General features: G+C 50.8%; 2 protein-coding genes across 2 annotated transcripts; one reads left to right on the forward strand and one right to left on the reverse strand.

The window, feature by feature from the left end:
* The first annotated feature begins 7,202 nt into the window (after positions 1-7,202).
* On the forward strand, positions 7,203-9,275 carry LOC123182739 (heat stress transcription factor A-4d). The gene is made up of 3 exons (XM_044595400.1): positions 7,203-7,334; positions 7,487-7,893; positions 8,018-9,275. The coding sequence occupies exons 2-3, from the start codon at positions 7,651-7,653 to the stop codon at positions 9,101-9,103; spliced, it is 1,329 nt and encodes a 442-aa protein (XP_044451335.1). The 5' UTR covers positions 7,203-7,334; positions 7,487-7,650; the 3' UTR covers positions 9,104-9,275.
* A 313-nt stretch (positions 9,276-9,588) lies between these two features.
* On the reverse strand, positions 9,589-14,719 carry LOC123182738 (serine/threonine protein kinase OSK1). The gene is made up of 11 exons (XM_044595399.1): positions 14,529-14,719; positions 13,868-14,049; positions 12,493-12,677; positions 12,069-12,251; positions 11,827-11,958; positions 11,549-11,734; positions 11,244-11,333; positions 11,092-11,175; positions 10,856-10,984; positions 10,553-10,777; positions 9,589-10,047 (listed from the first exon to the last, which is right to left on the reverse strand). The coding sequence occupies exons 2-11, from the start codon at positions 14,040-14,042 to the stop codon at positions 9,934-9,936; spliced, it is 1,503 nt and encodes a 500-aa protein (XP_044451334.1). The 5' UTR covers positions 14,043-14,049; positions 14,529-14,719; the 3' UTR covers positions 9,589-9,933.
* Positions 14,720-14,921: the final 202 nt, after the last annotated feature.

Consider the following 14,921-nt stretch of genomic DNA (forward strand, 5'->3'; position numbering starts at 1 on the left):
CATCATGTGCCTTTCAGTTTTTGCAAAAAAGAAAATTACCGTACATCGAATAATTCATGCATTTACCCACAAAAGAAAAAAATCATGCATGTTATCGTGAACATCAATTAAAGTGAAAGCATACTTCGGAATGTTCAATGGCATTTTGGAAACGGAACATTGCATAAACATGTGTTGCACAGACTCCTCTCCACCACAAAAATGGGCGCGCTCCAATCCGGCCTCTTCTAATCAGATTGTCTTTTGTCAGAGTGTTGTTCCTAAACACCAGCTACAGGAAAAATATAATTCTAGAAAGCAATTTAACCTTCCATAGGAAAATAATGAGGAAATTTTATTCCAATTTCATCAGTTTCATGGAATAAGATCTTTACTATAGTCTCAATATAAGCCCACAGTGAATTCCATAGTTTCTAGATGCTGATCTGAAAACAAGAGTTTCCCGTGCAGATATGGAGTGAAGTCGCCAAGAAAACTGCCACCCAGCTAATCAAGTCCATCCACTCTACTTACCTACCTAGATGTCGATGCGCACGCAAGGACTCTGCTGCTTCGTTCCACGTCCATTTCCCTGACGGCGCAGCTGACGCGTGAGACAGTTGAAGTGATTGATTCCGGGGGACGGACAGAGAACGGTATACATGGATTGCGGAGCACGCTCGCCACCTGCGGCAGGGAAAGGCTCTGAAGAAAACATCGCTGTTGGTGTATCTCCCAGATAGATTTTTCCACGCGCGGGCGCATGCACGCCGGTGAAAATTCTCGCACGTTAACGGATCGCCGATCGATCGCGTCCACACGGGCACTGCGGAGACTCGTTGACTAGGTTGGTTGGAATTTCTATTTCTACGTGTTCTTCTTTCCTGTGCCGCTGTACGAACTACGAACGAGTATAATTTCTTTTTTTTTCTTTTTTTTCTTTTTGCGGGGAAAACGAGTATAATTTCGTGGAAGCGTAGACTAGTATTTTCAGAGCCGTCTGCTTCATCATTTCGCACGATGGAGCGTAGGATTCCGGTGTGTCCAGCTAGCTAGTCCTGCTTGATGTGGATTCCAACCGCCATTCTCTCCATAGCATCTGAGCAAACAATACTAGCTTGCCCACTGTGTCCAGGTGATCGATCAACCGTGATATATTCGGACTAGTATCCTCTGACGTATGTTAGTTCTGTCGTTCGTCACTGACATGTGGGCCCGAGGCACTGGCTGGCCCACATGTCAGTGACGAACATCACAACTGACTTACGTCAGAGGAGCCGCTTCCGATATATTCCGGTCGCCAGCGAGTTCACCCAAAAGCTCAAGCTGCTGGAAAAAAGGTGGGCTATGTATTTATATTTCAACACTCCTCACGTGTGGCTCCCTCAAGTCTAAATGTGAATAGAAAGTGAGCTATAATTTTTTGTTTTTAAATTGCGATAGCCGGGTCTTGAACTCAAGACCTCTTGGCTTTGATACCATATAAAACTGCATACTAATTAATTCACCCAAAAACTGAACCAGGTGGGAAAAGGTTGGCTATGCATTTATACTTCAACAACTGGTCTCAAATGGAGCTCGATAGGAGCTAGCGTGCGGGTGGAGGTGATGGGGCAATGAGGAGGCGATGCAGGGTGGCAACAACACTCGCCGGCGGTGACACCCTGCGGCTGTGTGGCAGACATGCGCGCACGTGGTGGTGCCAGTCAGGGTTGTGTGGCCGTGCTTGATGGGGGAGAAGCGGGCCCAATTGTAATCTAAGTTTCGTGCATTGTGCAATTTTTCAGGGCCGTCTATAAATTGAATTGGTGACTGACGACTGGGCCTCATGTCTAACGTAACGGTCAACCAACAGTGTTGACCGTTTTATGCCAGGTTATCACCTACAGGTGGACCCATCATGTCTGAAATGTCATTAAAATGGGATAAACGCGTGATCAATATTTATTGAAAAATTTATATGAAAATTGGTAGATTTTTGGGGCTCCCAAGAAATGTGGTAGCAAATCCGAAATTGAACTTAGAATATGATGGGTTTTTTCAATTCACTCTTCTAGAAATAGAACATTGCATAAATATGGTGGGTTCCCATCTAGCATCTTCTAACCAGGTTGTCTTTTGTGTTCCTAAGCACATCCACAAGAAAATTTTAATTCTAGAAGACATTTTTTCTATGGGAAAAACTTTTGATCTATTAATAAAACATCATGGCAGTATAAAGAACACCAGAACTAACAAAAATTGTATCATTGTTCGTAGACTATGTAGTGACGATTACAAGCACTGGAACGAGCTGAAGGCGCGCCTCCATCTCGCCCTCTCTCATAGGAGCCGTGCAAGCCTCAAGGTAATAGATTCGAAGACTCCAAAGGACAAACACAGGGGAGCATCAACCGTTGTCGAAAAGAGGATCGGAAGGGTACAATCCATAGACACACGAACGCAAAGGAACAGAGACCGGATCCACCGAAGAAAAATACTGACCGATCCTGGGAGATCCGTCAGAGACACACCTCTACACGCCCTCTGACGATGCGAGCGAGACGTATCGCCGAGACGGGTGCTAGACGGAAGAACCTTATTCCATCTTTCAGTGAGCCGTCGCTGCCTCGGCTTTCTAAGCAAGACACGAACTCTAAACAAACCAAATTAGACACCTAAAAACAAAGTAGGAGATGTCCCATCGGTAAGGGTCCGGATCCATCACACCTACATGGGATTGGCGACGGCGCTGAAGAAAGGCAGGGAAACCCTAGACCATGGGCGTAGCTACGAACAGCTAGCCGGTGTCACTGGCACCGGATCCAATTTACGCTTGCTTAATATAATTCATTGATCTAGTGTGTAGGTCATTGATTTTTTGACATGTAGGCATGTGATCTTCTATGTGAACACCGGATAATTTTCAATCTGGGTCCGCCCCTGCCCTAGACGCTGGGGAGTCGGCCGTGGGGGAGGGGGGAAAACATTTCCTAGATGGCATTTTAACCTTCCATAGGAAACTATGAGGAAATTTTATTCCATTTTCATCGATTTCATGTAATAAGATTTTACTATAGTTTCGATACAAAAATGCTAGACGTACAAAAGATTACAGGGTTTTACAGGCTCTTTTCATCTAGTAACCAATCACAAACTTGCCTCCCCCTGATTTTGAGGAGGGCGGGCCGCGTCCCTCACCTTTTAACCAATCAAATTAACCATCTTTATAAAACCTTATAATTCATTTGTACGTGTAGCGTTACTCGTTTCGATATGAGCCACACTAAATTCCAGAGTTTCTAGATGCCCCGATACTACTGACGTACGTACGCGGGAAGCACGCACAGGTCGCGCACAACAGGATGATCGCCAGGAAAATTGCCACCCAACTAATCAAGTCCATGCACTCTACTACCTACTGTAGATGTTGATGTGCACGCAAGGACTCTGATGCTTCCACGTCCATTTCCCTGACGGCGCAACTGACGCGCAAGACAGTTGCGGTGATTGTGATTCCCAGAGAACGGTATATATGGATTGCGCAGCACGCTCGCCACCTGCGGCAGGGAAGGTTCTGAAAAAAATATCGCTGTTGGTGGATCACCCAGATAGATTTTTCCACGCGCGGGCGCAATCATGCCGGTGAAAATTCTCGCATGGTAAGCACCTACAGCGGGGCGCTCTAATCCTGCCTTAAACGTGCGAGCGGGCGAACCAGTCACTAACTAGTAAAAAAATCGATTCATCCGGACGCCTCAAACCAACCTCAAACGCCTAGACTATCTGACGTCCCTCATATCCAGTCTAAATATAGGAAGGATATGAGGCGGTCCGGACACGCTCGGGCACACGTCCGCCATGTCGGAGCTGATAGGCCTGGCCCATCACCGACCCCACGGTTGTCCCAGAAAATCCTCAATCTGGGTCATCGATCAGAACCCTAGCTCGCTCACTATCCTCTCTCGCTCCCCCCCCCCCCCCTCCCGCTTCGATTTCTATCCAATCTGGCGCAATGTCAAGCTCCGACAGGCACTCCGGCTCGGATCCGACGTCGATGAGGTGTTGGCCCTCCGCATTGCCTTGGAGCGGTTCAAGGGATGACAACGGGCAGCTCCGGATCTGCAGCGCGGACGCCGGAGCTCGCCCCTCCCGAATTTGTGCCGTCCCCTTCCCCCGTCGGCCGCTGCTCCGTGCGGGCAGCGGTTTGTGCTAGTGCCATGTTGTCGGCCCGCGCGCGCACTCCGGAATCGGAGGCGCGCGTCGCCCGCCCTGGAAGGCAACGGGCAAGGGAGAGAGATGCGGCAGAGCAGTCCATGCGCTGCCGCCGCGGGATGCCGGCGGAGCCCGACGAGGAGGAGCAGCTCTTGCTAGGTCTACCGCCGTTCGCTCACGACAGCAGAGACAGACGCTCTTGACCTACGGCGGAAGAACGCAAAGGTGCTCCGGCTTGCCATAGAGCAGTGAGAGCGCGAGGCGGAGGAGGTAGCGCCGGAGGCGACTCCGCTCGCCAAGTTGATGCTGCAGGAGGACAGGGCCGTTCGCCGGATGAAGGAGCTAATCGTCCTATCCGACTCCGGCGACGGCGACGAGCATAACTCCACCTCCTCCTTCGACGACCAAGATCCTCCACCAGCCGTGGACACCTACAGCTACGCCGACAACCGGAAGGGGAAAGGCCCGGTGAAAAAGTGGTGAAGACGCTACTCCTATGTTTTTTTTATCGTCTTTTAGTTGTTGAACTTAAGAACTTGTCCGGTGATGAACTCCGTTGATCTTTTGGATGATGTACAGTTCGTTTATGTGCAGTTGGTTGTCAGTTTGATGTCGATTTTGTTTTGCATTGTTTGATCACGCAAACTAGTTCTTAGAGCATCTCCAGCCGCGCCCCCAACAGGCCTCCCAAGCGATTTTTCAGCACCGGCGCTCAAAAATCGGCCCAGTCACGCCCCCAGGAGCCTGTTTTTCGCCGGTTTGGGCCGAAACCGGCGACGGCGGACCCAGGCCGAAACCGGCGACGGCGGACCCAGGCCGAACCCGGCGCGCTGGTCAGCCTTCCATTGATTCCTCACGGGCGGCGCGGCGACGCACCACCTCCCGCCACGCGTACACACGGCGCCCAAACTCCCCGGCCGCTATATAAGCAGTGCCTCCCCTCGCCTGTGGCCGCACCCTGCCCACAACGGCCGAGCTCTTCCCGTGCACCGCCGCCGCCGACGTTCCTCCCCTCTCTCCCCGTGCCCTGCCGCGACGATGGGCAAGAGGTTCCCCGGCGATGGGGCGGCGGCCAATGGCTTCGGGCGCCGCTCGTTGCACGAGTGGGAAGCCTACCTGCTGTTCGAGCCAACGTCCCGGCGCCTCCCCACATGCACGCGCCGAGGCGGTGGAAGCTCAGCGCCGGTGGCGTCCCCATTCCCCCGCTTCCCGACGTCATCGCGCGCGCCGACTACTTCGCCGACGAGGTCGACCGCGTGCGGGCATCGCTGACGAAGGAGCAGCGGGCCCTCCCGCGGTACGCGTCGGCAACCGCGAGGCGTGGGCGGCGTACTTCCAGCGCCGGCAGGCGGAGCGGCTGGCCTCCACCAACGGGGCGCTGGTGGTGCGGGGCACCAAGAACAGCGAGGGCAGCCACCTGTGGTGGGGCGCACCCGGCCGCAAGCTCCACGCCGTCCTCACTCACCTCGAGGGCGGCAATGACCCGCCGTTGACGTACCCGGCCGCCCCGGTCCCCCGCCGGAGCGGCGGCCAATGGATGCCGAGGAGGGCCGGCTCCTCTTCTTCCTCCTCCCGCTCCTCCGAGTCGTCGGCGTTGTTCGGCGTCAAGGCCGAGCCCGCGGAGACGCCGCTCGGCCGGCGCACCCGCAGCGCCGGCATCGTCATCAACGAGGGCGGGCGCGGCTCCTCCCCGCTTCGTCAAGCCGAAGACGTAGCCGGGGCTTGCCGCCGTGAAGTCGGAGCCAGGGATTGACGACGCGACGGCCTTGAAGTGGGCGCGCGAAGACTGGGCGCAGACGGAGCTGGCCTGCCAGTGACTCGCCCTAGAGCAGTCCGCCGCTCGGCGCCGTGGCCGCGATGAGGGAGGCATCGTCGTCCTCGACGACGACAGCGACGACAACGCGCCACCACCGGTCCGCCAGGGCGACCCCGGGCAGGGGTCCAACAGGGGCGGCCGCGTGAAGGAGGAGAAGGACGACGAGGACAACGGCGGCCGTGACGGCGGCGACTTTGCCTCTCTCAGCGCGTTATTCAGCCTATAGTCGCGGCCTCTATGTTTTTTTCTTAAGTATTTTATCTATGTAAAAGACTATTTATCTATGTAAAAGACTATTTCAGTTCGCCGAAGTAATGTACTGTTTCGCCGAATATTTGTAACGTTCGCCAAATTTTAGTCAAATAAATGTTTAAAAAAGTTTTAAACAGGCGCCTGGGGCCGGCCATGGGGCGTCGGCTGGGAACCCGATCGCCCCAGGCCGATTTTAGCGACGGTTCGCCCCCGGGTGACGACTTTTCAAGCTGCCTGGGGGGCAACAGCTGGAGATGCTCTTACAATTGCATGCATTGTATGAACATAGGGTATCGGATATGAGATAGACGGATGTGAAAAGCAAAATTTAAGATGTGATCGGTCCCGTGGACGTTTGAGGGGCCGGATTTACTTACCACCTCTGTAGATGCTCTACCGATCGCCGATAGATCGTGTCCACACGCGGCTACCGCGGAGACTCGTTGACTAGCTGGGTTGGAATTTCTACATGTTTTTTCTTCTACGTGTTCTTCCTGTACGAACGAGTATAGTTTCGTGGAAGCGAGGCCATGCATGCAGACTATTTTCAGAGCCGTCTGCTTCATCTTGGACAGTTCACGCGATGGACCGTAGGATCCCCGTGTGTCCAGCTAGCTAGTCCTCTCCTGCTTGATGTGGATTCCAACCGTCATTCTCTGATTCTCTCCATAGCATCTGAGGAAACGATACTGTCCAAGTGATCGATCAACCGTGACCTATTCCGGTCGCCGGACCAGTGGAATCATGCGCGCGCTAGCTGGTCCGCTGACTCCGACGACCCGCTGCCGTTCCGCATCTAGAAGCAGGCCACGCCACCACGGCCGCGCCATGCGCTGCTCCATCAAACGTCACATGCAACGACCAGCCCGTAAGATAAGCGCAACCACGTCCATGTCCACGTCGCGCGACCACGGCCGCCCTATAAAGGCCGCCCGCGTGCCACCTGCACCGGTGGCGCCGCCCGCCTTTTCCACCCCGGTCCCTCCCTCTCTTCTACCTCCGGATCCGCCACCTCCACTACGTTTTCCACCTCGTAAACATTTCTCCCGTCTGCCGGCCGGAACGGGAGGACCTCGCCGTGGTTTCGCCGCAGGTGAGCCGGAGTTCTCCTCCGTTTCTCTCGTCCCCTGTTTCTCGCTGGACGCCGGCATAGTTGCCAACTATTGACTGTTACTCCAGTTCCATCCTTTGCTTGCACGGCTAAGCTAGCTTAACTGACTCTTTTGCTTCCGTCCGTGCTTGCAGAACAAGTTGATTCGATCGACGACAAGTCGCTGTCTTTGCCAACTTGGTTACAGAGAATTTTCCACCGCGTGCGGCTTGATTCATGTGAACAAAGAGCGGCACCGAATCGAATCCAATCCAATCCAGTTGAAGACTTTCTCGCCGAGCTGGGCCGATCGACGGGCATGGACATCGACATGGAGGGTGGCTCGCAGCCGCAGCCGCAGGGCGCCTCGCTCTCGCCGGCGCCGTTCCTGATCAAGACCTACGAGATGGTGGAGGACCCGGCGACCAACCGCGTGGTGTCGTGGGGCCCCGGCGGCGCCAGCTTCGTGGTGTGGAACCCGCCCGACTTCTCGCGGGACCTGCTGCCCAAGTACTTCAAGCACAACAACTTCTCCAGCTTCATCAGGCAGCTCAACACCTACGTGAGTTGCTCCACTCCATGTTTGATTTCGCAAATAGTTTCGACCTGCCATTGCTATTGCTCTTGCTGACTACGATCTTCTTCTATGCTCGACCTAATCACTGATTTCATCTGCCGTCTCTCAGGGTTTTCGGAAGATCGACCCGGAGCGATGGGAGTTCGCCAACGACGACTTCATCAGGGGGCACATGCACCTCCTCAAGAACATCCACCGGCGCAAGCCGGTGCACAGCCACTCGCCGCAGACCCAGGTGAACGGGCCGCTGGCGGAGGCCGAGAGGCGCGAGTACGAGGAGGACATCAGCAGGCTCAAGCACGAGAACAGCGTGCTCGTGGCAGAGCTCCAGAGGCAGGCGCGGCAGCAGTGCGGGCTCAGCTGGCTGATGCAGTCGCTGGAGGACCGGCTGATGGCGATGGAGCGGCGGCAGGCGGACGTCGTCGCCTCCGTGCGCGACACCCTGCAGAGGAGACGGGGCGGCGTTCATCCAGGGCAGCAGACCATGCTGGAACTGGAGCCGACCGACCATTTCAGCAAGAAGAGGAGGGTTCCGAGGCTCGGTTTCTTCGTCGAGGAGCCCGCGGCGGCAGCGGCCGAGGAGCAGCGGGTGCCGCATCTGCGGGCGATGGGTGGTGAGACGCCGGGCATGGTCATGGTGAACGCCGAGCCTTTTGAGAAGATGGAGCTGGCCCTGGTCTCCATGGAGAAACTCGTCCAGAGGGCAGGCGACTATGCGTCCTCTGAAGACATGTACAACGCCGCCGCCGCTGCACCCAGCACCGATGATCCGGCTCATGCAGATCTGCAGGCAGCACCAGTAAATCTTCAGCCGTCTTCACCGGAGATAGCAGAGTCTCCGGGTTACGCTGTCCAGAGTCCAATGCTACTATTCCCAGAAATTCACGAGGACAAGCACAAGACGATGGCCGAAGTTGACATGAGCTCCGAGGCCAGCACCACAGACACTTCACAGGACGAGACGACCGCCGAGGCCGAGGCCGAGACCGGAGTTCCCCATGAACCGGCCGTGGCGAACGATCTGTTCTGGGAGCGGTTTCTCACGGACACGCCCAAGCCGCTAGCCGTCGAGGATAGAAATGAATCCAAGGACGATGTAAAGACCGGCCTAGACTGCTACTGGTTCGGTCACCGGAACAATGTTGAACAGATCACCGAGCAGATGGGGCACCTCGCTTCTGCTCAGAAGACCTGATGGCTGGCCTACCATTTCCGCCCATATATAGCCCATCTGTAAATTATAGTTTAGCCCGTCTCACATGCCCTCATACTCTACAAGCATCTCCCTTTCAGATATATTTGTATATAGCTTCCTCGTCACACACACTGTACATTTGTAAATTATTAAGATACAATTTTGTAGTCCAGTGCCCTGACTTGTGTGTGTGCTTCGTTCCTGCTATAACAAACTTGCATTGCGGCTGCCAAATCATATGCAATGGAAGAACAGAAAAACATGCGTTGAAAGAACGTGATTCGGTTTTATAAAAAATGTGGTCACGAGATTCTAGAAGGCCTCCTTTTCTGACTTCTAACTCGAGTAGTCAGTTTACCATTTAGACCTAGAGATTGCCTTGATTAAACTGTTAAAATTACCGCCAAGAACATAAAACGGTGACACTCACTGAAGCTAAGATGGCTAGTGCAGATCAAGGTGAACAGTTCATGTCAACAGCACAGTTTTCATCATAACAGCATGGGTTATTCTCAGGCCGGCATTATACTAGTAAAGAACATCACAAAGCCAAAAATGTTCGGCTAAATATAGATAGGGCTACAAGCGTCATATAGCACCATTGGTGACAGGTGGACGAAGGAACAGGGATGCCTCTAGCCCGCCACCTCTGGTTTAGTAAATAAGTCCTGAACCATCAAAATAAAACCGCGTGGTTCTCTAGCGTCTACATACCCCAGGAGTAGATTATACTGGGGGATTATGATAGTTATGTACACCTTGACTGTAACTTCGCACTTCGCAGGAAGCTGTGAGGCTTTGCAGTTGGGAAGTCACCATCTTCATCAGGATCAGAGGACTCTCAGCTGGGTTAGAAAGGCAGAACACAGGTCCAGAAAGAGGAGCTGTGGTCCACTGACCCTTTGCAAGTCGAGAAGATACTTCTCATCCCTTGTTTTGTAGAGCTGCAAAGAGCATAAGTGTATCAACACCAAGCACATCCTCGGAGAATTAACTTTATGCAAGCAAAAAGAAGTGTGATATGAACGAAAATAAGGTTGATTATGAACATGCATGAATATGATACTACCTCTGTAAACAAATATAACACGTTTTAGATCACTAAAGTTCTACTCCCTCCGTAAACTAATATAAGAGTGTTTAGATCACTATTTTAGTTATCTAAACACTCTTATATTAGTTTACAGAGGGAGTATTTGTTTACAGAGGGAGTAACAGTTAACGATAATCTTACATGCAAATGCACTGCTACCTCCGATCCATATTAATTGACGCAGGGTCAATTAATATGGATCGGAGGGAGTAACAAAATAAATTTCACTGCTTAGCCATCACACAAAGAGTAGAAAAACATGTCAATGTTGAGGCTTATGCATTAGATTGTTCATGTAACGACATGGCAAATTTGCAAATCAGGACCAGCTCACAAGCTAACAGCAGATGGTTTACCTGAATTTCAAACTTCACGATGTGGGTTGATTTGTCACTGAGGCCATCAGCTTCAATTATAGCAGACTCCACACCGAAGCCATTGTTGTTATGCATCATTGTCTCAACAAAGCCAGGACTCCACCTGCACTTCATGTTATAGTGCCCAATCTTCTTCCAGCAAACATTTAGCTCTTGCAGAGCTTTAAGCACTTCAGTTATGATTTCTCGTGGATGTGCTCGAGACTGTCAAATATCATAAAGTAGGAGAATCTAAGGATTTAGGCTTCAGCTATAGCAAGATGAATTTCAAACCAAAATTACCTGAAGACCAAGAGCCCATTTCCTCTCAGCTGCAAAATGATGCCTCAAGCCAAACCCTGGAGAACCATACTGCCGAGCTTCAGATGCTGAACTTGGTGTTTCAGGTGAAACTTGGGAGAAAGATGAGTCCTGCAGATCACAGAAAGCACAGCAAATCAGTAGTAGCAGTACAAGTACAAGAGCATTTGCAATCTACGGCACAAGCTATACGAATGAGAGAAAAACTCCCAACACACCATTGACTCTTGATACTCGGCTCCAAGGTAACCACTGGTTGTACGAAGCTTATTGTCCAAGAGTAAATAATATGCAACTGTCGCCTGCACAGGTAGAATTTAGTAATGGTTCCATTAAGAACAACCAAAAAAGAGCAGAGTAATGCAAATACCTCATTTTGCAATCTCTTTTGAAGAGATTCAGTTAGCTGATTTTTGTCAAATCCCATTTTGATAACATCATTCAGAGTTTCATCGTCAAGCTACAAAATTCATAGTAAAGTCAAAATCACTCCTGAACATGCATTAAGAAGTGTAATAATGAAGAAAGGGCTGCCATTTTGCACATATATGAATACACAAAGATAAATAAAAATAAATATAGTCACCACTGTTATAGAATGCCAGCCAAGAGCAAAGGTTGCAAAAATCTTAAATATCCAAATATTCATGTTGATACACAGCATCATCAGCATACCTTTTTGACTTGTTGTGCAGTGTCTGGAGGAGGCACAGCCAAATAGCGTGGAAGTCTAGCTTTGAACCATGAATGTTCACGGATTTCACGTATGGTAATCCTCTTCATAGGATCAACAACCAGCATTCTTGGGATCAAATCTCTTGCTAAAGGAGACAAGTGACTAGGAAGGGTGTATATTCCCCCCTATAATGACAAAACAGATAACTTATTCACTGGATATCAAGATGAAATGGTATAGCACATTTTTCAGTAAACTGGAGAAGATAGTTGCTAACCTTTATTTTCTTAAAAAGGTTTGGTATGTTCTCATCATCAAATGGAAGAGTGCCACAAAGAAGGGCATACAGAATAACACCACAGCTCCAAACATCAACTTCAGGGCCAGCGTACAGTTTACCTGATATCACCTAAGCAAATGGAGAAAACATTATCTGGTATCAGAGTTGTGACACATTATCACGATATCAACATTTATTAACCCTGTGAAAGTGTGAAACAAGCTATTCTAGAGATATACCTCAGGTGCTGCATAATTTGGGCTACCACAACTAGTCTTCAGAAAGTGGCCGTCACGCATAACATTACTTAAGCCAAAATCTGCAATCTTAACATTACATTTCGAATCCAACAGAAGGTTCTCTGGCTTCAGATCACGGTGAACCACCATATTTCTATGGCAATATTCCACACCAGATATAATCTGTACGAAAGGTGAAACAAATAAATAGCCTACCATAAGCAGTGAATAGTGTTTATACATAATGATATTATGATAGAAGCAGACAAAAACGAGGTATCAACAGTGACAAACACGGTTAACAAACATGACATGTACTTCATATTAGCTTATGGTAACATACTGAATTTATAACTATAGAATAAAACAATAAAGGGCTTGACACAATCTTTGCAATGAACTCGGGGAAGAGGAAGAACCGTACTTGCTGGAAAAAGCGACGAGCTTCTTCCTCTTGTAATCTTCCCTTCTCAACAATGTAATCAAATAACTCTCCAGATTTAACATACTCCATAACAACATAAATATCCGCTGGGGTATCTATGACCTCATAAAGCCGTATGATATGAGGATGCATAAATAATCTCAGTATCTTGATCTCTCTTTTCACTGTAAATTAGCAAAAAAAACTGAGAATTGAGCAAAGGTGCAAAACAACAAAAGCGGCAAGGGTGCGAGTATATGTAAATCAGCAAAGTAACAAACAGTGACTTTTAATGTAAAAAAATCAACAAGCTATTGATGGCCAATTGTGATATTTATACTAGACACATCAGCCAACAGAAATTTGCAAGTTGATTACTAAAGCATCATAGGCTTATAACACAAATAAGGATGAATAGTTTGAGAGGTTGTCCTTTCTAACTTACACTAGAAACACGCAAATCGAACAATGTAATCAACCAACTCCCCAGATTTAACATACGGAGTCCATCAGTAGCTCAAGAGCCTAATGAGCGATCGATAGCTCGGCTCGTTAAGCTCGTAGCTCACTTCTTAATGAACAGAGCCAATCACTAATTTCAGCTCGTTAGACTTAACGAGTTTCACGAGCAGCTCGCTAGTACAACACAGCACAATCTTTTCTTAGGTGGCAATTTTTTTGCGACACCTCAATCCATCTATTCAATCAAATCAACCTAACATAGCCCATAGGAGGCAGCAAACTAGGGCACCTCCTCCTGTAGTCACCATATTCCTTCATAAAAGTCACACCCTCACTCTTAACCTGTAGGCCGTAACACATCGTAGTCTGTTAACGAGCGCTCACGAACACTCACGAGCTTAACAAGCCGAGCAGCTCATTAACCCACCCCTCCATAGCAACATAAATATCCGCTGGGGTATCTATGACCTCATAATACCGTATCATATGAGGATGCATAAATAATCTTAGCATCTCAATTTCTCTTTTTGCTGTAAATTAGCAAAATAAAAACTGAGATTTGACAAAGTACAAAACAACAAAAGTGGGAAAAGCACGAGTATATGTTGACCAGCAAAGTCACAGACAGTAACTTTTAACATGACAAATTCAAGAAACTACGGATGGTCAGTTTTGATACTTATACTAGATAGCCACATCAGCCCGTAGAAATCTTGCAAGTTGATTGCTAAAGCATCACAGGATTATAACAGAAACAAGGATGAAGTGTTATACAGTTTCTATTTTCTACCTTAGAGCAAAAACATGCAGATGGCCCTCTGATGAGCTTTTCTCAATGGGCGCAAATCTACGTACACTCTAAGAACTTCAGAAACAGAAACAAGCTTTCTGAACAAAGTGAGCGATGACCGACCTTTCTCTTCCATCTCCATGCTCTTGATCTTACGGCGATTGAGGATCTTGATTGCAACCTTGTGGCCCGTAATTATATGCTCGGCGATCTTCACCTTACCAAAGGACCCGATGCCGAGGGTTTTGCCGATCCGGTAGCCGGCCAGCGGGTTGGCATCTCTGCCTGCTGCGTCCATCGTCGGCCTAAATCACAGGGGCAAAAAGGAATTAAAAGCTATTATCACCAGGTCGGGAGTGGTAGAGCTAAGGTCGGATCTACACATGCGTGGGTACACTTGGTGAGGCAGAGAGACAGAAGCTAGGCGCGATTTGTGGATTCCGCGCGGAAACGAGGAGTGGGAGCTCGCTCGGGTCGCTTGCCGATCCCTCGCGTCATTTCTCCCACGAAAAACAATCCGGCGCGATTGGACTAGTGGGATTGCGGCGCGGCCGCACGCGCACGCACGCAAGGGAGGGCGCGGGATCCCGGATCTGGGGAGGCGGGCTGGGTGGAGCGCGGCGGCACGAGCGGAGCACCTTGGATCGGCGAGCAGCTAGGCAGGCGCGGGGCAGAGCTGGGGTTGACGGGCCCGGTTTGCCCCAGACGGACGGCTGGATTCGGCGGCGGCCGCCGTAGGGGAGGGCAGAAGAAGGGGTAGAGAGGGGATGCGGCGGGGGCTGACCTGACGGGGGCGGGCGGGCGGCTGCGTGATGGAGCTCTCGCCCAAGGGCGCAGGCGGCGGTGCGGCGACGGGTGGGTTGCGGCGGGGCGCGGCCGGGAGGATCGAATCGGGGGATGGCAGACGCGCCTGTCACGGGGTGGACGGGGGAGGAGGAGGAGGGGGAGGGGAAGCGGAGGCTGGGGGATTCACGTCTAGGGAGCGTGGGGCCCACTGTCCGCGGGCTCGTGGCGCGCGGAGATTCGCGTGCGCCGGAGGCGTGCACGTTGGGTGCGGCAAATCGGTTGAGCGAGACCGAGACGGAGCCCGGAGGGTGGGGAGCTCGCGTTCACCCCGTGGGTGCGTGCGACGCGGACTCCTCTCCGTGATTGAGCTTTTCACCTGGGCGGGTCGCGG

This window comes from Triticum aestivum, chromosome 1D, assembly GCF_018294505.1.
Source record: "Triticum aestivum cultivar Chinese Spring chromosome 1D, IWGSC CS RefSeq v2.1, whole genome shotgun sequence".
Taxonomy (NCBI): Eukaryota; Viridiplantae; Streptophyta; class Magnoliopsida; order Poales; family Poaceae; genus Triticum; species Triticum aestivum.

What these genes read in the sequence shown, in the direction of transcription:
- LOC123182739 (XM_044595400.1), top strand. Translation starts at nt 7,651, where the DNA reads ATGGACATCGACATGGAGGGTGGCTCGCAGCCGCAGCCGCAGGGCGCC. An exon ending in TCAGGCAGCTCAACACCTAC is followed by an intron (nt 7,894 to 8,017) that starts GTGAGTTGCTCC and finishes GCCGTCTCTCAG; the next exon opens with GGTTTTCGGAAGATCGACCC.
- LOC123182738 (XM_044595399.1), bottom strand. Translation starts at nt 14,042, where the DNA reads ATGGACGCAGCAGGCAGAGATGCCAACCCGCTGGCCGGCTACCGGATC. An exon ending in CTGCACAACAAGTCAAAAAG is followed by an intron (nt 11,334 to 11,548) that starts GTATGCTGATGA and finishes TGAATTTTGTAG; the next exon opens with CTTGACGATGAAACTCTGAA. An exon ending in AATGGGCTCTTGGTCTTCAG is followed by an intron (nt 10,778 to 10,855) that starts GTAATTTTGGTT and finishes GATATTTGACAG; the next exon opens with TCTCGAGCACATCCACGAGA.